We start from the raw sequence: 26,934 nt of genomic DNA on the forward strand, positions 1-26,934 counted from the left end.
ATTGATAATTTTTAAAGTAATTCTTAAGAGAGCTTTGACTATTAGGCAGCATAGAAATTTAATAAATAAATAAATAGTGAAAATTGATTTTAAGTCTTTTGTAACCCTGCCAACAGTGATGCCAATCCATTCTTTGTTACATTTTTAGAGTGGGATCCATCCTTTAAATTCTGATTAGCCTGATTTGGCTTTTGTTGAAACCATAATTGATGAAAAGCAAAAGAAAGGAAGGGTATATTTGCTATACTCACTTGTTTTACTGAGAAATGCAAATTTCTATAGAAATTTTATTATAGAATTTTTAACATATCATTCCCATCACTTTTTTTAAGTTTGGAAATTAAATCAAGTGCAAGCAGCAATCCTCTAATGCATTTCTTCTTGTCCTAATTACCCTCCCTTTTCCTGTTTCTCAGAGAAATCACTGGTTCCCATTGTAGTAAAATATGGGAAGAATTAATGAGAATTCCACAAGAACAGTGGATGGCTAGGCCTCTGCTAACAGTGGTCCAAAGGAGGGAGGTATGCAAATGTGTTTGTCTTCTCAAGGGTCTTTTGGTGGTGATGTGTATAACTAGAAAAAAAGATCTTATCTGATTTATAAGGTGAAGAAAACAGCTTCATTAAAATATTCGCTCTGCTTTACCACTCTGCGCCACACAAGGCTCATAATAGTCAACTCAACGCTGGCCTTAATCCGCACCAAGTGTTGTGCCTTAGCTTGGGATAGAGCTTGCCCTTGTTCCTTGCATACCAACTCTTGATCTTGCCTGGACGTGACCCGACCTTGGAAAGGACCTGACAACTCTTTAGCGCATTCCTGAACTCAGTGACTGCTTGTTGACATTTCCAGACTGCTTATCTCATAAACATGTACATTGATGGTGCTATATAAATAAAATAATAATAATAATAATAAACGCTGGTGAATTACGACACCATGGTCAATTATAATCATGTCGTGTGGGCAGTACCTCTTCGATAATCAACCATGGAGTTGACTATTAACCCACCATTGACTATCATGTTGTCCAAAAGCAGCCTGTATATCTTCATTGACCATTACTGATCACCAGTCCGTTATTTTTTTTAAAAAATACTCTTGGCAAAATAACTGCTCATAAAGAGGCTGAGGAGCTTTAATAGAAGCAATGTGTAGATTCTTAACCATTCGTAGGAAGTATGATGTTAACCAGTTTTCCAAACCCTTGAACTGCCATCAAATCACCTTTTATCATTGAGAATTACCAAACTAATGAGCATGGAAATCTCAGAGCTGATTCAGTTTGCTATGTTTGTTCATGTAAAGGTCATCATTCAGGGCAGTTGTGCGTAACTTTTCCCTGCTTTTTTTAATAATCTTCTTTATGAAAAGCAGCAACAAGATGCAATCTTTTTAACTCTTTCTGCTCAAACAACTTCTCTGCTCAAAATGCATACCCCATCTGCTTTTCCTTGGGAGAGAGTTACAAAACAGTCTGTGCTGTGTAGTTTAGGCCTAGAATTCATCTAACGAAGGCTTAACTCCTTCTGAAGTGACTTTATTTGGTTGAGGATTCTGCTGAAGTGGCCCACTCTGCTCTGCTAAAATGGCTGACTGGCAACTTTGTCACTAACAAAGTCTTGGTGAGTGATGCATCCATGATCTCTAGGAGTGGGAAGTAGATAAGGATGACACTTTATTTATTTATTTATTTGTTTGTTACATTTATATCCCACCTTTCCTCCAGTGAGCGCAAGATATATATATAAATCTTCCCTTCTCCATTTTATCCTCACAACAGCCCTGTGAGGTACGCTAGGCTGAAAGTCAGTGACTGGCGCAAAATTATCCAGAGAGCTTTATGGCCGAGTGGGGAGGAGCTAGAAAATCCCAGGTCTCCAAAATCCCAGTCCAGCATTCTAACCACTATACCCACATTGGCTCTCTTAGTGTAGGGATCAGACCTTGGAGAACTATTGCCAGTGGGGGCAGAAAGTTCAGATGGTCTGATTCTGTTTCAGCTTCTGTAGATACAGAAAGGCTTAACTATGCATTTTATGCAGCACTGCATACAACATTAAGTACTTTGTACATAATAGTACATACATTTCTCTTGGCTTTCCCAACACACACATTTCAAAAATAATTCTGAATGGCATAATTTAGGCTATTAGAAATATCAGTCTGAATAACTTTGTACACAATTCAGTTTAACTAAGCTCTTTTAAAAACAATCAGACTGTGTCAAGACTTCAGAGGTTTATGGCTGAATGCTCATCTTTTTTTTTTTTTTGACAAAATTACTTTATGAATAAGGAAGTAGGAAACCCCATCATTCCTACTTCCTTATTCAGAAGGTAATTTTGTAGTTCTTCCTGGATTTATATCAACAAGTTTCCAAATCCACCTTTCTGCTCATGATCAGAATGTATGGTTATTGGCAATGTCATAAGCAAGTGTTATAATAACATAGCCAACTATTTTTCCTTCCCCTGGGTCTGGGCAAAAATGATTAAAAACAAATTATTCTGGATAAATTATTCTATTCCCGTGTTTCCGAGTAAATTATTAAAACTGCATGTATTTTTATATCAAGAAAATCCAAAATTAAGTGCAATGAGCTCAATAGTTATGCGAGCTAGTTATCGTTACATAATGTGCCTTGATTTTGTGCAATTTAGTGTAGCAGCAGATTTTGGCTTTGTTGTTGTTGTCATTTCATTCCTATACCTCCCAATAGCTAAAAGTCTCTGGACAGTTCACAAGAATTACAAGTCACAAATACATATAATAAAATCATAATATAAAATCATTAACATACCATTTTTTTAAAAAAAGAAAGAATCAAAACTACTAAAAAACCTGGTACAGTAAGATATTGGACTTGATCTAACAGCTGACATAAATGCCCCATGGTGTGCCATCACATGCCTGGGAGTAGAAGGCAGTCTTAACCTGGCACCAGAAAGATGACAGTGTTGGCATCAGGTGGACCTTAGTGGGGAGAACATTCTGTAATTGTGGGGCCACTGTTTATGCAACTTGGAATACTTCAACAAAAAATAGGTTTGTAGGGAAGGTGACGAACAATGACTGAGCTAAAGCAATGAGGATGAGGAGAGAAAAGATACAGAATAATCTGTCTTTGATCTATGGATATCTGCCAGGCATACCTTATTTTATTTCTGAACCTCCAGGAGCCATTTTTCTCACCAAACATAAATGTCAGAAATTAAACCTCATATTGTCAGACAATGGTCACTGATGTACTAAAGAGCTGGGTCCACAAAATATGACTTGCCTTGGAACACGCACAAAATCCATACACCAGCTTTCCCAGAATTCAACAGATTTTTTATAATAAAAATGATATATTTCCTGTTCAAAGTATAGAACTACAGTTGTCGTAAAATTGCATTAATTCTGTTGGAGCGCTAGAATTTCACACCTTTGGTTCATCTGTTAGTTCTATGGTCAATTGAGAGGGGAGAGATGGCTTTAGGAAATATTTTGACAACTACAGATGACTTGCAGTAGAATTGAAAACACTAAATAGAATAAAGTACTAATATAAGTTATTGAAATATGTAACTATGAGCAAAATAGTGCAGCTCTGAAAAACAAGTTAATTCCAGGAAAGGTATAAGCCAATTAAACAAGGGCTAGGCTGTTCTCAGCTCCATATATTGTAGTGATATATCTTATTAAGGGGCTTGTTAATTGCTCTTTGACTTCCTGTTATAGTAATGACAGACCATAACAATGAATTCTAACCTATGCTGCTTTACATTAGAACTCTGTCACACACATTCGTTCTTGTGGGACTTGGTGGCTTAATCCACCTCCTTAGCAATGCTAGCTTTTAACTAAGATATATGTTTCCAGTAGCATACATCTTGAGGCGCAGCTAATTGCAAGGTGCAGAAACATTTAACCCTCAACCATCCTGCACATTCTAAGAATTATGTTTCATTTTTGTGGTGATCCTCAGCCATAGCTTTGTTGGGAAGACATGGGGCATAGAAGAAGGGGTTTCCTCTTTTGACTTGGCTTTTGTGGTAGGCATAGAGAAGAGACGGAACATTCCATCCCTCCTCCACCAGCCCACTTATTTGCCTGCATAAACTTCTTTATTGCTTATGGCTACCAGGCTATTGCTTAAACGCAGGGCTACACTTATGTGTGGATTGCTTTTTCTCATTTATAGTTCTGTAGATGAATTTCTGTCAAAATCTATATATAAAATAAACTATACTTCCCAACAGAATGGAAATAAATAAGGTAAAAATTAAACAAAAACAAAAAGACACCACTCTTTCTTCTCTACTGAAAATCAAGCAGCACCATTACTGCTTATGAGCTCCCTTCCATCAAGAAATCATTTTACAAATGTTAAAACATAAACAAATCCAGAAATCAGTAATGGGACATCTGCTGTAATAATAGAAATTAGCTAACACCCAACATTCCAAAATGCCTGTGATTAATCTGACCATGTCCCAGAGGCAGCAGCAGTTGCATGGCTCTGGAGGGGTTTTTATCCCTTCCCTGCTGCTGATTATAGCAGCACACCTGGTGATAGGGGCAAGGGCTCAGAGGCAGCTTGCCATCTCCTTTAACTGTTTAGCATCATTGCATATACATAGCAAGACCCATCTGCTTCATGGTTATATTTTGCCAAAAGCACAGAGAAACAAGCACACTGATAAGATAAAATGCCATGGCCAGGAGAGGGGGTGGGGTGGGGTGGGGTGGGGGAGGGATGGAAGAAATTTCTCTGAAGCAAGTTCAAAAGTTGGAGGGTTCAGAGTGTCATGAAATAAATTGGGGACAGTTTCAATCTTCTCTCAACCCCATTAATTAAAAGGGATACGCTCCCACACACTGACATGCTTTGCCTATGAATGAATACTTGTTCCTAAAGCCATATTAGTATGCCGTATCCTTCACCATTTATTGAAAAATCATTTTGTTTGGTAGCTTAAACTTTAACTTTACTCTCAAAAATGACCTCTCGTTTTCAGTGTCGGAACTGGCAAGAAGCAGTAATGTCTACTTGAGATCTTAAATATTAGAGATGGGTTTATACTCTTGCAAAGGAAGGGTTTGGTTCTGCCTGTATGCTTTGTATGGGTTTTGAAAAGAGGTTTTCTTATTTTTCAATTTATCCTGAAGTAGAAACCCTTTGAGATAACTCTTTATTACTTAATAACTCTTTATTATTTAAAATCTATATACTTACCTAGTTTGTAAAATGGAGAAAATAAAAATCTGTATATGTGGTTTGAATCATTTCAATGCTGTTTTCTTCTCCATAGTACATGTGATGATACAAGATGGGGAATAGTTGCTTTTTTGCAACTTGTTGGAAAATGGCCCATGTAAGATTGTGGAATCCATTCAAAAATAATGAAGATAGTAGAGTGTCAGTGTGTGTGTGTGTGTGTGTGTGTGTGTGTGTGTGTGTGTGTTTAAAATCGATCTAGTAACAAAAACATCATTCACAATGTAATGTTTCCCCATTTAAGCAGTTTATGTAGTTTTTAACAATACAGTTGGCTGATTTTCTGTTATTATGTTGCAATAATAAATGTTTTCTTTACTTGGATAAAGCATTTTTTATTACAGTGTCTTTCCCATCATGTGCTTGACTCCTGGAATACCAAATGATTTTCAACTTTTTCATCTTTATGTGAGGATTGAAACAAATATTTTGAAACTGCCACTTTTGAAAATGCATTGTTGTTCATGCCTGTTAGAACTGAATATCCTAGTGTTGTCACTTTTTAGCTACGTTGGTACAGTTATATATATATATTAAAGTTATGTGGAAATATTTCAGGGAAACACTTGGACAGATGAGCATCTGTTCACAGGTTTGGTGGTGTCTGTACATAATTGGCAATGCATATTAATGGGAATCTGTTTTCCTTCAGTTTGTCTTGTATAGTCACTGCATATAAACTTTTAACTGAGTTTTCAAGGCTTGAGCCTAAAGTGCATAAAATAGCACACCGAAAAATCTACCTAATTTCTGCAAGGCCGTAGTCACCTTCTCAGATTCTGACAGACAGCCATTTTCATTTCTTTTTCTTTCAGTACATGCTGCACTCTGTATTCTACTTGTGGGCTGCTTATGGCGCCATCACCCTGCCTCACTCATGGAAGTTTACAGGGGGTCCAGATGATGTCATCTTCTACTCTTGACCCTCCTGTATTTTCTTACTGCTTCTTTCATTTTTCCTTTAATGCTACACAATGGACCAGTTCACATGACACAAGACTCCTTAACTCCTCATGAGCCGCGGTGCGTGCCGGCCACCATTTTGAATATGCAACCCCCAATTCTGGGGTTGCCATGTCATGCAAACCCAGCTATTCGGAGTTATGTGAGGGTTTAATAACCTTTAGCTTGTTGTAAGTTTATGTAAGCATTGTTTAACCCTCCCATAAATCCTGATGGCTGGGTTTGCACAACACAACTACCCCTAATCAGGGGTTGCATATTCAAATCATACGAGCATGTGCCACAGCTCAATGTGGCCTAAATAACCCACAGTGAGCCCCAGCGTGTCATGCGAACTAGATTAATGTCTTCTGATTGCTAGCATTAGGAGCCCACTGTTTGGAAGCCTTGATGGTTTGCAGCAACCTTTGCTGAATTCTTTGGAGTTGTCTTTGGGTGAGAGGACACTGATAAGCATCTTTAGCTGGTTTTCTAACTACACAGAATGGCAACTATTCCACCAGGCTGTACATATTCCTGGCAAAGGCTTCCCTGGGTTGGGACTCCTATATTTAAGCCACATGAATGATAGTTCATTGGAAACACTTTGAGGTAGTTTTCCTACTTGGGCCAGTAATGTTTCTACCATTATTCTCAAGACTGAATAGTTGTGAGCCTTAATCTAAAACTCAACTATGGAATTCCATTTGAGCCTGATATATTGAGTTGTTTTTAAAACATACCACCCCTATTTGTAATGTAAGTGTTTAGGCACACAAAGAAAACTCATGTTACTCTTAAATGTGAGGATTTGCTTTCATCCAAGTTAGCGTTTCACCTTGAAAACAGATTCAAGTAATGCAACATCAAATCACTTTGCTACATATATAACCTGTAGCAGTGTTTTCATGCCTTAGTTGCCAATCTCTCTTGAATGGCATATTCAAAGCATGGCATTTTATAATATAGAGAAATTTCCAGAGAAGTATGTTACAACCCTTGCTAGGAAACACAAACCTTGCATGAAAACACTGCTACAGGTTATATATGTAGCAAAGTGATTTGATGTTGCATTACTTGAATCTGTTTTCAAGGCGAAACGCTAACTTGGATGAAAGCAAATCCTCACATTTAAGAGTAACATGAGTTTACTTTAATGTAAAGCTATGGCCAGTTGGCTAAAAGATTGCAACTTTCCTTCTAGTCAGGTAGCTGTGTTAATCCATTGCAGCAAAAACAATAGAGTCTTTTGACATCTTAAAGACTAACTCTAGTCCATGAAAGCATATGCCATAAATATTAACCTTTAAGGTGACACAAGACTCTTCATTGTTCTTGGATATTTTCTTGTGCTCATTTGTCTGCAACAAACAAATCACTAAACAGACAATTGAGCACAAATGCAACAAACATCCTACCTGACTCAAAATATGGAGTGGAAATTCTAAAACAAATATATTTAGTTTTTTAAAAATATTTCATTTAACTTAAAAGGTAGCATACCCAGCTTTGTTTCAGAAAGCACTATATGTTTCTCCCAAGATGTAAGTTTGGGAAACGGTCCTGAAAATTATGGGTGGTTTTAAAACATTGATCTTTTAAAATGGGAACCTCTTTCAGCCCAAGGGGCAAATTCAATGTCAGAGAAGCTCTGGGTGGGGGGCACATTCCAGTGGAAGTTGGGGCTGAAGGCAAAGGGGTGGGTGGGTTCAAAATACCCATGTGTTTTAGCGTAAAGCTGTTACGGCCAGGATCTACGTTTTAGGAGCAGTGGGATGTTTTACTGTTCGCTGCCAATTTATATAATGCAAGTTAGCTGAGATCTGGGGTTTGTCTATGAAAAGTTTAGTGAGAGTGTAGGAACAACGGCACAGAGTGATTGGGAGGAGAGAGTATAGTTTAGAGGGGTAGAGTAGGCAGGATTGCAAACAAAGCTGTATGAAACAAGCATTGAAACTGATGAAACCATAAGCTTTGTAATTGCATAACCTTATTTGTTGTTAATTAAAGTTCTTTCTGTTTCATAAACTGGAGTGGATTCTTAGAGTACCTATTGTTGGGTACAGTGGTCAATGGTGGCAGCGGTGAAGAAGTAAGGGAAATATAGAGTGCTGGCTGGCTGCTGTGAGACCAAAAAGAGTCAGTGAGTCACGGAGTCAGAGTGCAGCAATCTGATGACCAACCCCATAGTTGGGATACTTTGATTTAATAAGAGAAATAAAGGAGGACCAAGGGGGGTGGCGTCACAAGCAGCATTTCAACCATTTAGGATACTAAAGTGGGAAACCATCCAGTTAACTAGTGGTTGGGGGGAAAGGGGTGGAACTGGGGGAAAGAGGGCGTGGCTATCTGGGGAACTCAGGTGGGTTAGATTGGGAACCCAGGAGGGCTGGATTTGGCCCCTGGGTTTCAGATGATGCACCCTTAAGACATGGATTGGCACATGTGGGATTTGATGGCCCTTCTCAGACTGTTATGCTTTGTCCAAGTAGAAGTCTGGCTGCTGCATTTTGGACTAATTGTCCTTCCTACAGACTTTTCAAGTGTTGTCCTATTTAGAATATATTGCAGAAGTCTAACTTGGATGCTGTTATGATAGTCTGGATTCCTGCATTGAGCAGGGGGTTGGACTCGATGGCCTTGTAGGCCCTTTCCAACTCTGCTATTCTTTGATTCTATGATTCTATGAATGACTGTGGCCAGGACTGCTCTTCACCGCTGCTGCCACCAGGTCATCCAGAAGTGGTGCCAGATCTAGCAGTACATACAGGCTCCAAATGGGCTTCTTAGAGGGGAGAGCATCCCCTTCCAGAGCCACCTGTGCACTTCTCAAATCAGCTTGCTTCCCAAAAGCTAGCTCTGCCTTGTCTGTGTTAAACCTCATCTTTGTTAAGCCTATTCCTGATCTTGGGCAAATTCAAAGTGAAGGCCAGCAGTTCATTGATGTTGTTGTTGTTTTAGCTAATTCCACTAGTGTTTTTTGGGGGGAAATGCTAGCCTTAATATTTTATTGAACTCTGTCTTTATTTAGAACAAACCATGCATTCTATTAATCTAGCTTTGTAGGTATCAAAAGCTTTACTTAGGAAGTATATTCCCACTACATCTCTTAGAGCTTTCTATTGGATAATAGTTTTAAAAAGAATAGATTTAAGGGACCTTTGATCCACCATTTCTGTAACATAAAATGCAGCAATTTTGTTCCTGACCATAATGGTTTTAACCTTGTGTACTAATTTGAATATGCTTGTGTAGGTAGAATCTTAAATGAGACACAAATGAAGGAAAAATTGCTAATGCTGGCACTGTATATCTAATGAGTAGTGTGTAATAAACCATAACCTCTTCAACAGTTCTGTAGAAAACAGTGTGATTATTTTGGATGGATGGCTCCTTGTGTATGGCTCATTACCATCTGGCATAATCTGTATTGATATAGTCTGTAATTGTGAACTATTTGACATGCTGCTTTTAATAAATGTGACTTGCCTGGTTAAGACTCATATATAGAGGAAACCGTAACAAGAGAATTAGAGACTGTCACACATGCTACGCATATTGAGAAACTGTTTCAAATCTGGGTCCCAATCCAGATATCCTTGTGCGCAACAAAGGGCCACCTACACAGATCCTCAGCGACAGAACAGATGGTGAGCTCTGGCAGTTCTGACAGTGAAGATCACATTTTGGAGCGAGTGTCTGCGTGCGTGCTTGGAATTGGTCTTGTCCAAACAGGTGATTGGTGGTATTAGTTATAGGTGACTGTGCCAACCATCTGTTCAGCAGTGCCCACACCCTATACCTAGTTGTGTGGGTTTCCCAGAAAATTTTGAATCGGAAAATGTTCCAGAAAATTTTCCTATGCAGATTAGGGCAATTTGTATCAGAAAAATTTCAGTTTGTGTTAGAAAATTTTGGGATGCCCCAGAGAGTGTTCTAATTTAACATGTTTATTTTACTTGTATTTCATAAATAGAAAAGCTAAAAGAAGTACTTCATGTTGATATTTATCCCAATATACAACAAGAATTTGATCTTAAATATTTGAGGGGGCAAATTAAAGCACACTTAATGTGATTTAAATGTTACTTATGTAGTAATTTTATTGTAGTACTTATAAAAAATTAAGGTGAGAAAGGTGCTGGAAACTGTTGACACACAAATAAATTTTAGTAATCGAAAGGACTGCATGTTGATGCACCCTTCTGACAACCACTCATCTATTTTAACAGGTTACAACTCTCTTCCATTGATGTTGTTGAAGCACCTTCAGTTTTGCTGTCACTACTTATTAATTCCGTTTCACATGCAGACATATATGTATTTCAGTGACATATACTTATTTCCTCACATACTAGTTTGGGATTATCACCTGAGAAGCATTAATTATACTTTTGAAACTGCCAAACTTGACTAATATTGTATTTCCAATTGGCATCCATTCATTGTTACTAATCATTTTATGAAATGGAAAATTTTCCACCTGACCCACATCATGGAATCAGAAGCTTTCCCTCTCCTTTCCTGTAACACCCTTGGTCACGTGTTGGAACAAAATAAGAAGGAACAATCTGTTTGCAAATACCTGCTTCGATATGAGGTCTGACTTTCATAATTGGAGCAAGTGTATTCCCATGCATATAGCAGTATTCCAGACAAAATCACCGTTTTATTTCATGTCTTTTTTGTGTCTGTCCACCTGTGGAATGGACCCCACTGGTGGCATGGACTCCCCCATCCGCCCTCCCAAATCTGCTAGAAAGTGCACTTTGGTTGTGGGGGGTGGAGACGAGAGAAGGGGGAAGTCCCATAGTGCTTGCACAATATTGGATGGATCCCTATGTTTGCAAGCAGAGCTGTAAGTTTTCAGATTGACATCTTGCTTTTTATATATGATTTGACCTTACATTATCTCATAGCAAACACTATTTTGAGGATGTTAAAGAATCTAATAATTTCCTTTAATAATTAAAAAAAGAACCTGATGTTCAAAGTAGGTGCCCAAATACAATTCTGTTTGCACTTTGAAAGTGTATCTGAGTGATTAGTTGCATTAGAATATAACACAGATTTAATGAGCATCCCATTGAAAGCAATGCAGTATGACTAGGTAGCATCCATGCTTGTATGTGCATTCTGAGCCACATCCAGATTCCTGATCTAGCAAATTAAATACATGTAGAAGGCTGCCTACAAGCATGCATCTCCTTAGCTGGATTAGAGTGACTATGTAGAAGTAAATTCTGTTAAAACCAGTAGGAATTACTTGCACGTAATGTGCGATAAAGTCTACTTGTAATTTAGACAGACAAGTATTTGATTCATGAAGGGATATTAAACATGTTGTTTGTATCAGGTAGTCCATGTTGTTTTAAAGAGATGTAGCCCTTTTGTTAGAAACTATACCAATTTACCATGTGGCATTTAAATTATGATTAAACCTCAAATGATTTTTTTAATTATATGTAGTCACCCATCTGGTGGACCATTAAAGTCAATCCACACCTGGAGCATACTTCATGCTGGAGCATACTTCAGCAGTGCTCCAGCATCAGGGGCTCCCATACTATTTTCTGGGTTCCCATACTTGAAGAAAATATTTTTCATGTTACATCATTGCATTACTGCAGTGTTTCTTAGATTTCATGAAATCACCCACTCCTCCTAAACTTGTTAGGTTTTTTACACATGCCCATTCCAAGCCCTTTAAGTATACTGTTGTTGTTTTCCTTACAGACACACATCTACTTCGGCCAATTCCGAAAGTTTAAAATAATAGGCTACAACTTAACCAATGCAATACAAAATGAAAAAGGGACATGGAAGGAAGAGGGAAATAAAGAAATTCAAGTATCAGCTCTTATATGATGACTGAAGGGGATGAGCCAAATAGCAATTGGTGCCAGCCAAGCTGATGGTCCCATTCACCCCTCCTTCAGATGCAGCAAGATGGAAATGCTAACCAGTGCTAAGAAATTCAAGCCCCACTTGCCAATAAAACTCATCTTATTGTTAAAACTCATCTTTAATGTTACAATTATGTAACATTAAAGCAACTTGTTATTCCAAATAATGAATCATAAACTAAGTAACGTAAACACTAGAGGCATGATCCAGACTCTCCTGCATGCAAAATGTGCATGTACCACCGTGGGTGCATCATTCTGCATTTGTGGGAGAGCCATCAGTCGGGGAGGGAGACTTCTGATACAGGAATAGCCAAGTGCAAGGGGTTGGATTGAGCCTGTATGTACTTTTCTCATAAGCAACCTTATTTTTAAAACTACAAAACTATTTTAAAAGGATTAAAAGTGGTGTGCATTAAATGTTAGACTACCAATTTCTTTAAAAAAAGAAAAGAAATGTGTAATCCTATTATCCAGACAATTGAGATCCATATATAAACTGTATTTATAGTTTTATTTATTATTGGTGCATTGCAGTGATTGTTGTTCCATTTTGTTCCATTGTAATATGGTTTCTAGAACTCATGCAGACATATCCACAACACTTGATCATCATTATTACGAATGCCCATTGATTGCTATGTAATATGATACTGAGATGGGGCCATGCCCTTCAGATGGAAGGGTAGAGTTAATACTGAGACAATTCAAACATCTTTAAGTGAATGATCATTTGCACACTGCATTTACAAGGATACTTCCTTCCTACTTCTGAGAATTTGTATTTTATTTATTATTTATTTATTTAAGCATTTTTATGCCGCCATTCAGCCAAAAATGGCTCTCACAGCGGCTTACAAAAGTATTTCTTGACATTTGTAGCAATAGGTCCCGGTTCCTCTCCATGAGTTGCTATGTTTTCCTTACCTAGTTGTTGAAGTGGTTGCTACTGGTTTTGGTTTTAGTTGAGCACAGCAGAATTTGTCATAAAGAAGTTTTATTATTGGCAATGGTCTATAAAAAGACCTAAGGAAATGTGAGAATGCAAGTATTTTGTGGGGTTTATATGCATTACTCCACAAAAAATTCAGTCGCTTATGATTTCTGCTTAAAATGATTTCTGCGTATACTTATTAAGTATAGAGGAAGACTTTTGTTCTATTCATGTGAAAAAGAAGGTCTTCGTGCTGCAGGTGTGTTTGGCAATGTGTATTTTATTATGACTTATTGGCTGATATTGGATGATCAAATCATGCATGAGCTTTGTACACCAGCATGTATTCCCTTTGCTCCCACTTCACTTCTCCTTTTGCATGAGTGAGCAAAGGAAGAGGCAGTTAACCATAGTTTCCCATTACATCTGAACCAGGAACTTCCAATCAGGTTTCCAAACAAGCCAGATTTCAGATGTCAATTTGACACTGTAGCTTTAAATCCTGGCATATTTGAAAGCCATTAACCATATTTTCCTGGTTTGGACGTAACAGGAAATTATGATTAACTGTGGCTTCCTGACCACTGTGCATTTTAATATGGATGATACCACCTAATTTGCTAGTAGCCAGTATACCTAACTGTTCTGATGCAGAGTTGCTTCATAGATACACTGCTACATTTAAAGCACCTGCATGCATCCATGTCGTGTGTGTGTGTGTGTGTGTGTGTGTGTGTGTGTGTGTGGAGAGAGAGAGAGAGAGAGAGAGAGAGAGAGATCTGTGCATATACATGAACTCAGTGAAAGAGATGAATGTGGGATGACGATGTCTACATGTCCAGAACATATGTCTTTGACTTAGGACGTTCAAGTGCATTCCAGTCTTTTAGTTTTGTAGTGGCTTCCCAAGCAGACAAATAAAACAGACTGTTTTCAGTGTCTTCCAGTCTGGCAGCCTAAAGAGTAGCATTCTCTTGTTGAATAGCTAATGATTCTTTAGTCTTAAAGAAGGAATGCCAAAGAAACAGAACTGAAACATTCTAAAGCTCACAGGGAAAACTGGATTTTTAAAAATGCAGAATATTATCAGTGTTTCTGTTTCTTTTTTTAATCCTTCATCCCCTATTAGCTTTACTGTGTTGGTGCTTCTTATTTTTGGTACTCTCTGTGTACAACTGTCAACTCAGTCTCACAGTTACATAATAGGATGTTAGGCAAAATTTATTTTTGGAAGGCTGTTGCCTCTGCAATTAATGTTCAAGAATCACACATGTGATTTGATGGTGATTAGTGTGGTTCTGTTTGTTTATACTACATTAGAACAGAGAAATGTGGAAGTGTCACATATAATTATTAAATAGGTGCTATGGACAGAAGCCTGCCTAAAAGACATTCAGACCTGGTTCACACATAGTGACAACCCAGACTATAGGTTGAGTATGGGCTGTCATTGAATCGTGGTTTGTCATTGAATTGTGGCTTGTCATTATGTGTGAACCCTGCACCATGAATAAATCAGAGTTCACAATGTAGCATCAAGCCATGGGTTCTTTTTCTGGGTTCTTTGTGGTTAACAGCCTATAGTTAAACATAGTGTAGGATTCACATGTAACGACAACTCACCATTCAGTAACATCCTATGATTCAATGACATCCATACACAACCCATACTCTGGGCTGTCATTATATGTGACCCAGGTCTGTCTCAACTAGTTCTCCTGATCTTTGGAAGTTGGCGGTGACTGCTCAGAAGACCAGTGGAAGTGAAAAGCACAAAGGGTGGTGTGCAGGGGAGCAGAAAGTGTCCGGCAGCTGCAGGAAAAAAGGAGAACACATGTTATTACTTCAGTAGAAAGTGAATCAGCCTTTAAAAAATGTGTATGCTAGCAAGGTAAATGGCAAAGTGCAGGATGAAATTGACAAGGGGGAATATGGCTATGCTAAAGGTCCCTGAAATGCATGCTGGCAGTGGCTGGTAGGACTGAGATGGACTAAATGAGAAACAAGCCATGGTGAGCAGCTGATCATCTTGTCAGTAGTAAAGGACAAGCCACCCACCCACCATGGCTTATTCTCAGGGTGGCTTAGCATAGCATGTGAACTCACCCAGAGTGTACTGCCCTTCATCTTTACAGTACCAGGGTAACTGTCAGTTGGAGCTTAGTGTTTGTTCAGTTGGAGTGTGGTAGATGGGAGAGAGCTCCTGTGATTACTTCTTCTCTGGCTGACATGCCTAGGATTAGGCTGCAAGTTCTGATCCAGATGATTGCTGTGTTATGAAAGAAACTCTGTAAATGTCAAATGTGTGCCTTCTTTCATTGATATCGGATAGCTGGTTTCAGAGTGAATGACTTTCATTCCCTCACAATCTTTGTGTCTTTAAATGCATTTTATCATTTGTGGTTTGTTTGTTTTTTAAAAAGACCATTGTTCGATACTCTCTTGAAAGGTGGATTCTTGTTAATTACTATTATTTGAGCACTCCAAGGTATGTGTGGAAGATGAAGTTCCCCCTATGCATTAATCTGAATTGAGTCTGTTTAAAAACCTGCTATTCTGATGTGTTCTCAGAGAACTCTGAATCCTTGGGAAGCGCCTACAGTTATTTCGTATATTCAAATATTACCTGAATTGCATGTTGTTTTAGTTACAAATTAGGAACACTCCATCAGAAGATATCCTGTTGCATTATGTTAACTTTATACCCCTGAATGCATGAAACATAGTTCTAATGTTGTTGGCTAAATAATACAGGTGCTGTTTGGAAAGCAAACAGGACATAGAAACCTTAGGGGAAAATGGAAAGGAAGACTCGGAAAGTATGACACTGATGTATTTGGGTAACCTTTTCATGGTGAGCTGTACAGAGAGAATTTCTGTTTCCTTCATTAAAAGCTTATTAAAAGGAGGGAAAGGACAGGAGTGGGTTCGCTTCAATAGCAGGGGGTGGGGGGATCAGAGAGGTAAGCCTGATCTCAGGATATTAATGTGTGCCTTCAGCTGGGGGAAATGAGCCGTCACTTGAGGAAGCTGCAGCTTTATGTGCTCGTCACTAGGGATCCCCATATGTCCTGGGATCTGCAGCAGTCAGAAATGGCAGGCCTCAGTTGTTGAGAGCAGAGAGCCCTCATTGGTATTCATGGCAGGTATCTCAGCTCAATCTGCCCAGAGCAAGTCTGTTTAATGTTGATCAGCTGTCCATCTGATAAACTGAATTGATATGGACATTTTTCTCCAAGGGCTGCCCTGACAATGTCAGCAGGAGCATCAGGATGTCTTGTTAGTCTCCCCTCTCCCTCCTCTAGCCCCACTCTAGAATATATTAACCCTTCTTTAGACCTAAGGTTATAGCAATATGCAATTTCCTGTCTATATAAATGGTTTTTATTCCTGCCTTATTGTAAAGCAATAAGGTTTGTCTCCCCCCACCCACTGTGCCATGCACGCACACACACACGCACACACACACACCCCTACAATTTTTCTAAGTGTGGTGCATAATGATGGAGTGCCCTTAAATAGGGTAGCTCTCCTTTAGAAATTTGCTGGACTAATTTGGCAAAACTCTTCTTCCTTTTTCCCCCTCTAACAATTACCAGCATTTTTATTTCAAAATTGACTGCTTTTAAGCAGTCCAAGAAGTATAGTAAAAGGCCCCATGTCAAATGGAAGGAAATGCAAATAAAGAGGCCAGTCGGACAAGATAGGCCCCAAATGGTGTGCTCACAATAACACTGTATCTTGGATTTGCACTGCTGAGTTTGTGCTTCAGCAGTTTCCTGGGGGAGACCAGCATATTATACATTTGTTTTACAACTAACTGATTTTATTTCTGATCTTTGCTTTAAAGACAGCGGACTCTGGCTGAGATTACGGAGCTGATCCACACTGCTTTCCTGGTCCATTGTGGGATAGTAAACATTGGTGAACTGACAACCTCAGATGGCCGTTTGAAGGACATGCAATTTGGAAATAAAATGGCTGTCCTAAGTGGTGATTTTCTTCTAGCAAATGCTTGCACAAACCTTGCTCAACTGCAAAATACGAAGGTAATGGGATTTTTATTACTTTAAGGCTGCAATCCTATACAAACTTCCCTGGGAGTAAGTCCCATTGAACTCAGTGGGGCTTATTTTTGAATTGGCACATATATACTTGTGTCTTATTTCAGGAGATTTCTCTGCTGCTGCCTTTTGTGAGCTAATTTTGTTAGAAATCCGTGTCCCTTGAGGCAGTAGATGTCATAGAAAACTGTGCATGCTGCCCAGCTGTCTGAAATTTTACCAGATATGAAATGTCAACTATGTCAAATGAACTGAGTATATAAAATGTGCGCTGTAAAATTAATTCTGTGTTACCATATTTGCTCTCGAACAAATCACCAGTGAGATTAGTTGGCAAACCTATGCCTACCAAAAGCAGAAATAGTGAATTAAGGTAAACTGAATTTTGAAGTACTTTCCTTTTCTATATTAATAGTAATAATGTTTAATACTGGTTTTTATCCAGTTTGTATTAGCAAATTTCTCATCTTTTCAAGGAAACTTAATGACTGTATCATATGGTCATTTTTTCTTTAAAGCTGTGAAAAGTCCGATTTATCCTTGATCACCTGTTCACATGGGGAAAAGTAAATGTGTGGACCAGGTGAGGAGTGACCTAGCCAGCAGCAGTTTTCTTGACCGGGATAGCACTTTTTACAGTAAGTGGGATCCCAGGAATTGCTGAATGGCTATCCTGGTTACAGATTGGTTTACACACTACTAGTAGGTTCCTGGCCAACCCAAGCCCAGGGAAGACCTCTTTGGAGTAGAAGTAAGGGTAGATGTCTGATCCCCCAGCACAGCACTCTCCCACAGTAGATATGGGGCAACCTGAGGGTTCTGTGGCTGCAAAGCCTTATCTGAGGCTCCCAAGAACCCATTCAACCCTGCTTCAAGCCCTGCCATGATTCCAGATTCTCCTCCCTTTGCCCACGGCTCACCAGAGTACCAGTAGCGACACTCAGAGCCATCATTGCACCTGGCTGCTAAAAGGACCCTTTCACATATAAGATCTCAGTCTTCCCCTGTTCTTTGCTGGGTTAACAACTCTTATAGAGCCATCTTGCCCTAGCTATTTTGCTTCAGCTACAGGCTCAGGGTAATTGCACTATTCCATTTGAACATGCGCCCAAGGATTAAAAGATGTATTATCTACAAACATATTATGTGTGTACATATGCTAACATGTATAGTGTGAATTGGCCTTTAGATAAAATCTGTGTTTAACATAAAGGGAGAAAAGTAGCTGTAAATAATTCTCAGTTCTACTCAGAGTGATGGAAAACTTGGATAAAACGTTTTTCATTATTCTGTCTTTAAATACTTACTCAAAAAGATGTAATTATTTCTAGCTTGCCACAAATCAAACCTATAGTAAATTGAAACACAGTAACCTAAAAGAACTGCTTGATTTCTCAGGCAATTAAGTTGCATGTCTAAAAATTCTGCCAAAACATGTTAACAACTTCCCCCGTTTTTGACACCTCAGTACTTTAATACCTCCTATATACCATAAGTGGAATACAGCCAATTTATTTATCAACTCATTCTCTCTTATGACTTAAAAGTTTGAGCAGTTGGAATATAAGCTGTAAAATTTTCTTGACAGATACACTGGCTTGATTTGCTATTATTTTGAAAGAGATTTTTTTAAAAAATGTGTTTGTTTTACAAGAAGTATAAAAAGTCATGAAGTTTTTCCTCCCCTATTATTTTTTCCTGCTTTGTGAAATAAAGTTGCAGCTGAAGCACTAATCTTTGTTCAACGCCATGATGATGTAACTGAGTTATGTCCATAAAAACCATTCTGGGTAACACGAAGACTTGCAATCCTATACAAATGTACCAGGGAGTACATCCACTGAACTCAGTACTGCTTTTGTCTAATATTGCATTGTGATGTATAACATAGCATTGTAACAATCCATATATCTCAGCAAGTTTTCTGTCTGATAAAATAGCCAATTCCTCACACTTCAAAGCCGGGTGGCGAAGGTTCCCAACTCTTGAGCCACATAACTGACATTTTCAGAGAGTCATGAGTCTGAAGTCATGCAACACTGGGCTTCTCTGTTTCCATCTTTCTCCTGTAGCCTTTGTGCACTCTGCTTGTATTTCCCATTCTGATATGTAATCCCTAGCGAACATCTGTTGGGGCTGTTGCTGCTGCCATCTCTTCCCTTCTTAAGAGCTCTTTGTTTTTGTATGTAGCCAAGAGAACAGATATGGAAAAGCACAACCCTGCACTACAATTCTAGCATGCATGCATGCACAAAAAAATCAATCTTCATTATTTTATTTCCCATGACATGAACTACTCAGTAACATGTGAACTTCATTCATGTCTCAAGTGGCTCCCAAACAAGGTTTGAGCACTCTTGTTTTAGCTACAGTGTGCTAATAGGATACTCTGGACCTGGTAGGCTGCTTTCAGTTTCCTGCATTCCTAGCATTTGGGGCCGTCTTCCATGACAAATTCATAGAAGGCTATGTTCCATGAATTGGTTAGTGTCCTTTTGAAGCCGGCTACACTGTTAGCTGTTGCTACATCTTACAGGATATATAGAGAGAAAATAAGTGTGAGAGTAACACATTGCAAACAGTACTAGCTATGAGAGACTACAATGATTGAATAAGCACATATTTGTTTCAGTGATTTCAATTGTTGTACTCAATATAATTTACATTCAAGATTTCTACCATTATTTTGCACCATTAGTCCCAAGCTAATTCTATCACAGTGTTATGGCCAATTGTCTGTGCTTTTGTATGATGCGTTTATCGCTGTACTTCTGTCAAGGCTGACAATTAGATGCGAACATTTGCAGTTATAATGAAATGCAGAGCTATTTTATAATTGCCAAGGGTAAAATTAGCAAAGTCAATTATTTTCCCCTTAGGCTTTTCCCTGTAGATATTAAAAGGCTGCAAGATAATTGCCTTAGGTAACACTTTGATTCTTAAATAACATTAAATATAGGAATTGCTGCTAATCTTGTTGCAATTTACCTCTTTGCACAACTGCTGTAATATATAACTACTGTGCTGTCAAAGGACTGAACCTATATTGAAATGTCAGTTATGAAATTGCAAATTGCCTAAACTCCTTACAAGGAAAAGTCGTTTTGTGTCCACATTAAAAACATCAGTGTCATAGCTATTTAATTCTTGCTGGTGTGAACATGCCATTATGTGTAATAGCCAGGGAACAACATTATTTAGTAAATGGCTATTTAAGAAAAAAACATGTTATTTTCTAAATCTAACTAAAACTACTATTTTCATTTTTCCCCCTGGAATCCTCTTCTCTTTTTTTGCATGCAGTGTGTATTAATTGTAAATGATGTGGTGCAGTTCCAGTGTGCAAAGAGGGCTGTCAAATCCACTGTTTCTTGAGGAACTGTATGGTTGATTCAGCTTGCAAGCAAAGTGTCTGAGAACCGCACCAAATCTTTGGGTATCTATTTACTGCACTGCCTTAACACCTTCCTTATTAAACTATGATTTGTTTACAAGGTTTCTCTATTAAGCTTTACTGTGATTGTGAAAATACTTTGAGTGAAGTAGTCCTAACATGACAAGATGCAGCCCTTTTCTGAAGAACTATGTTGCCGTTTTTCAAAGTCTATATAAATAAAAAGAAGTGCTGTAGTTCATATCTACTTGGAAGCACTACCCACTCTTGATCCTGGAAGCAAGGAGGTTGGTCTTGGCTCAAACACTGTTCCATATTGAATATTAAAACCTAAAGCTAAATTTCAGGGAAATTGTATTTATTGAGAATATTCTTCATGATATTTGATGACGTTTTTTTAAGGACAAGACCAGGTTAGATTGTGTTAGTCATTTTTTTACACATGCTGTGTATTTGGTGCAACACCAGACAGCAAATTTTGTTCTGCTACTCCTTAAACCCCAATTGGAACATAGAGGAAGCTGCTTTATACCAAGTCTGGCCAGTGATCCATCTAGCTTGTTATTGACTGGGTTCAGACAACACGATAACCCATGATGGGTTATCTAGCCCATTGTGGGTTATCATATCAAGTGGTGAGTTTTTTTAACCCACACTGGGCTATTTTTCTGAAATAAACCACACAAAAAACCGACATTGTGCAAAGTGAGTTATTTAAACCACTGTTGGTTATTGTGTCATGTGGAGGGCACCATTGATTATTTTCAGCAGCTACAGAGTCTCTAGGCAAGAGTGGTCAAAGTGGTGACTGCTGCTCTACTCGAGTTGGCAGAACGTTATTTTCGGCAGCAAGGAATGATGGGATACAGTTGGTTATTTCTCTGATTGTGTGGGGAGTACCTGCAGTTGACTGTTAACCTACCATTGAGGCATCCAAACACAGCCATTGTCAACACTGTCTGGCAGCAGCTGTCTGAGGTTCAGTTAGGGTCTTTCTCAGCATTAACTGGAGATGCTGGTGATTGAACCTGTGACCTTCTGCGTGCAAAGCAAGGGCTCTACCACTGAGTTATGGTCTTTCCATAGCACAGTGTTTGGGCAATAGTTAAATTTAGCATTTTCCTACAACAGGCCAGCCCTTGACACAGAAGTGTTTTCAGATCACAATTAAAGACCTGACATAGCATGAGGAACACAGACAGGGACAGGAGATTATCATTCAAGTTGGCCTGAATCTGGAAGAAAACATAACCCAAGCCCGTCTTTGATATCAAAGCACTGAGTCCTCATTGCAGATGGATACTCCAGCAAAGGAAGTGTTTGTATGTTGTATGAAACACTGGTATTTTTGTCTGTCAGTTGAAGCTGTACCACGAGACAATATTGTTTTGTTGAACATTAGTTGTTTATAAATAAGCAGTGGCACAGATGTACTACTTACATAGTGGATGAATTTCCATATGCTAGCTTTGTATATATTCCTAAAGGCACAAATATGTTGCTTACCAAATAAGCTGTTGTTTACACAAATATCACTGATTTATGCAAGTAGATCTTCCTTCTGCGCAGAATCTAATAAACCATTTGGTTCATTAAATAAACTGGCTGTGTTGGTTCTACAGGTTAGCTTTAAAAAGAAAACAATGCAAGCTGTACTCCAGAAAGGATATTCTTTCTGTCTGTGAGGATATTTGAAAGACAGGTATATATCTGAGATCTGTTTGGGGTGCATAGTTAAAAAAAATCTAGCATAGATGAATCTGGTAGAAGAGGACACGAATGTGTCATATGTGGCTGAAGTGAGTTTAAAAATAAATTAGTCTTACTGTGGATATTAATGGGATAGATATAAAAATTTGATGACAGCACCATTGACATCTCACGCTGCCATTGACTTAAGAATTGGCTGGGATGTCAGTGATTGCTGACATCACTGACAATCCCAGCATTGTTTTATTGTTTTAATTGTTACTTTTCTTGTATTTGTCATGATTTTGTAAACCACTTCAGGATTTTTTTAAAATGAAAAGCAGTATAGAAACTTTCTGAAATAAATACAAAGAAAATCAAATCAATAATAATAACAACAACAACAACAACAACAATAATAATAATAATAATAATAATAATAATAATAATTTGTTACCCGCCTCTCCCTCTGGATCGAGGCAGGGTACAACACTAATAAAAACACCATAAAATACATACAACTAATTCAAATGTTTAAAACCAGTGCATTTAATTTTTGTGAACCGCCCAGAGAGCTTTGGCTATTGGGCGGTATAAAAATGTAATAAATAAATAAATAAATCATTAAAAGAAGCACACCATTAAAAAAGGCATCTTAAAATTCAACTGGGTAGGCCTGCCGGAAGAGGTCAGTCTTTATGGCTTTCTTAAATTCTGGAAGACTGTTAAGTTGACGAATCTCTCCCGGCAAGCCATTCCACAAACTGGGAGCAGCAGAAGAAAAGGTCCTCTGGGTAATAGTTGTCAGCCTTGTTTTTGTTGGCTGGAGTAAATTCTTCCCAGAGGACCTGAGTGTGTGGGGCGGATTGTACGGGAGAAGGCGATCCCACAAGTAGCCTGGACCCAAACCATGTAGGGCTTTAAAGGTGATAACCAACACTTTATACTTGTGTTTTAATTTAATTTACACCCTCTTTCTCTCACACACTTTCTCTCTCTCTCTCATTCACACACACATGGTCTTTTTCTGTGGCAAGTCTTTTCTAAGGAAAACTGAGGCCTTTAGGCCTTCCAGTGACCCTATTCACATAAAATAACCCATAGATTCTTTTGATGCACACAGGAGTGAACAAGCATTTTGACTCCTGTCCACTTCATTAAACAACCCAAGAACATTCCTGGGTTGTGCTCTGAGACATCTGAACCAAGAACTTTGGGTTGCTGAGGGAGAAATAATACAGTGTTTTAACTGATTGGAGTAGAAGTGGGCGAGCAGTCAGGAGCCAGCACACTCCTGCAATCAACCCATGGTTAACAAGTATGTGAATCAAGTCTCTGTTTCAATTGTCCACCTTTATTGTGGTAAAGAGAGAAAACTATGGGAGTGAAGATGTGTTCAAGTATGATTCCTTATCCTTGCTGGGTCTTCCCTGAGAGATTTATTTGTTTTTATACTGTTTTTTTATGTTTTTGATGGTTTTTAAATTTTGTATACTTTTAATGTTTACTGTTTTTAATTGTTGTAAACCGCCCAGAGAGCTTTGGCTGTGGGGCGGTATATAAATGTAATAAAATTTATTTATTTATTTATTTATTTATTTATTTATTTATTTATTACATTTTTATACCGCCCAATAGCCGAAGCTCTCTGGGAGGTTCACAAAAATTAAAATCATGAGGAGCATAAAAACAACCAACAATCTAAAAACACAAATACAAAATACAATATAAAAAGCACAACCAGGATAAAACCACACAGCAAAAATCGGTAGGTTAAAATACGGAATTAAAACAGCAAAGTTTAAATTTAAGTTAAATTAGGTGTTAAAATACTGAGAAAATAAAAGTCTTCAGCTGGCGATGGAAGGAGTACACTGTAGGCGCCAAGCAAACCTCTCTGGGGAGCTCGTTCCACAGCCGGGGTGCTACAGCAGAGAAAGCCCTCCACCTAGTAGCCACCTGCCTCACTTCCTTTGGCTGGGGCTCACGGAGAAGGACCCCTGTGGATGATCTTAAGGTCTGGGCAGCCACATATGGGAGGAGGCTTTCATTCAAATAACCTGGCCCCAAACCGTTTAAGGCTTTGAATGTTAGTACCAGCACTTTGAATCGGGCCCGGACCTGGACTGGCAACCAGTGAAGTTGTAGAAGGCGTTATGTGGTCTCACCAGCCAGTGCCTGTTAGTAGGTGACCTGTTTAGTAGATGGCGCTGTTTAGATTCATTGTCATTTCAGCAGCTGCTGACATGCCAAATCCCTGTGCCACGGAGAAGATGACTTGGTGGACCTGAAGTCTGGCAGGGTCTCACTGCAACACTGATTACCTCCATAATGTTTATCAACAAGGATAAAGGAGTAGTTTTTCAGAAAAACATAACAATATAAGAATAGCCAGTATGGATCAGACCAAGGGTCCAGCATTCTGTTCGTACTGTGGCCAACCAGCTGCCCACAGCTCAAGCTTGCAGGGGTAGAGGGGGGGGGAAGTGGCTCCAAATAGCCACACACAAGGGAGTGAGCTTGATAAGCTGAGGTTGGGATGCTGTGAGACAGGCAGCCAAGCAGCCAAGTTGCATCTCTTGAAGTAAAGCGCCTAGAAACAGTGTGTCAGGGAATAAAAAGATGTCATGGTCTCAGCTTCCTGCATCTCCTACTAAAAGTAGAGCAATAGTGGAGCTGGTCCCTAACCACAGCCTTTAATCTTGGATAAAGATTCATGATTTAATATCCAGTTCTAAATTGCCTGTCTCTCACCTGCCATGGTTGCCCTTTAGTGCAGAGCAGTTTGGCCACAAGGCTCCAACAATTTTGTTGTTAAATTTTGTGAGATGTAATGATGTCATAAGCCCCAGTATGGCATAGGTAGTGAGTAACAATGGTGTTTATCTTCTTAAGTACATTGATTGCAAAGGAAGATAGAAGAAAGCTGTAGCAAAGCCACCTATAGTTTCCCTTGCTTTTCGGTGTAAAGCATAGAATCATAGAATACTTAAGAATCATAGAATACACATTGATGACCCTGCAGTGATACCATCACTATAGAGCTATATTGGCTTTTCCAGTGAACGTGAGCAGGCTTTGTATTCCAGTGCCCTATTGCATGGGCAGACCACAACCGTGTACAATGCCACAGTGGGTGAGGCTCCAGTTGAGCCACCAATTTTGAAACTTGGTTCAGCATTCCCCATTTTCTCCTGAATGTAAATGGCGAATAATATTATGGAAGTGGTATTCATACTGGCAGCAGAGGGATGCAGGGAGGAGGAGTGGGATAAACTGATGGTAAAAATATATATGGCATTTTAAACACATGTTGGTGCATCTTGTAAACTGGGATGAACTGTATAAAGTGGAATAAACAGGATGTGTGAAGGGAAATAAGACAAAAAAGGCATCTTAAACTCAAATGAGGGGATGGGGATGGACCTCATAAATTGGATGGGATGAATTGTATGAAGTGCGGGGGGAAGAGAGGGTGCAAAAGAGGGAATGATATGAAATCAAACAATTATGTCTCTGGACACCTTGTTTTTTAGTGCAGCCCCTGATAGCATTCCCAGCATGCAATGCAGCCCCCAACTCGAAAAAGGAGAGGAGTAAAGATGTTGTGCAGGCTTGTGGAAGCCTATTAGTACTAGTTTTTGTCTATGTTTTTGATTGTTCACTGAAGGTTAAAAACTTATTTTCGTCTAAAAAAATAAAAAATATATAAAAAAGCTTGGACTCTGCAGCAACAGTCAGAGGACAGATCTCATTATCACCAAAGAGTGTACCATTTGTGACCATTTTGATTTCCAGCTGACATTGCCCTAGTGCTCTTATATTTGCTAAGCAAATGATTGCGTTTTCTGTTAGCTGTGTACTGAATTTTAATTTAAGCTAATACATTTCATCTGGGAATTAAGGTAAGTCATGTGTAACATTGAAATGTGACTTCTTCCATGTTGAAAGTACAGTGCTGTCAAATAAATATTAGAGTTTAATTGGCCCCATAGAAGGGATACTTTGTGCCTCTATTATACCTCATCTTCTGAATCTTCCATATCTGAGGTCAAATTGTGTTCTTTTATAGTTGTACTGCATTACTAATAAGAGTCACAATAACAGCATGCCAGATTTGACCTGAAGTTTATTTTTGTTTGACCTGGGTGGCCAAAGATTGAATTTCAAGTAATCTTATGTTTCTCTCCAATGAATATAGTGGCTGTATGCTTAAATGGGAACACAAGCAGCTCTATCTGATACAATGAATATAGTGGTGAAGCTGCAATTAGCACAGTATACTGGCACCCCCCAGTGTTAATAATAACTGGGTTTTATCACCAGTTTCAATATATAGATATGACTCTGCCAGTATAAGACCACCCTTAGCCCTAAAAAGAATATTTGGGGGCAAATTATGAATGATGAAAGCATGGTCTGAAACTACAAGATAACGAGATTAACAGCAAGTAAAATGCAACCATGTGGAAAAGACAAGAACTGCCATTGAAATTTGGAAAACAGTACATTGTTCTATTTAAAATCTATGCCAAGAGTCCTGTTCATTTTATTGGCTCTGGGTTGTAACCATTAGGAAAGGGGGCAGGGAGACAGACTCTGTTGGATCCTAAGAACCCTGCAGAAGAGGATATTCCAGCTCCTCCTTGATGCAGTCCTTGCACCCCTTGAAAAACTGCTCCTAAGGGACTGGTGACCATCTGGAATCGTGTTAGATGCTGTGCAAAGGGTTGCAGTT

General features: G+C 38.7%; 1 protein-coding gene across 1 annotated transcript in view; it reads left to right on the forward strand.

The window, feature by feature from the left end:
* PDSS2 (decaprenyl diphosphate synthase subunit 2) overlaps positions 1-26,934 on the forward strand; it is an 88,415-nt gene that overhangs the window by 26,924 nt on the left and 34,557 nt on the right. The window contains exon 3 of the mRNA XM_063124825.1: positions 16,900-17,098. Coding sequence (XP_062980895.1) covers positions 16,900-17,098 — 199 coding nt within the window. The remainder of the gene's footprint in view (positions 1-16,899; positions 17,099-26,934) is intronic.

The sequence above is a fragment of the Elgaria multicarinata genome, chromosome 4 (assembly GCF_023053635.1).
Source record: "Elgaria multicarinata webbii isolate HBS135686 ecotype San Diego chromosome 4, rElgMul1.1.pri, whole genome shotgun sequence".
NCBI classification, from domain to species: Eukaryota; Metazoa; Chordata; class Lepidosauria; order Squamata; family Anguidae; genus Elgaria; species Elgaria multicarinata.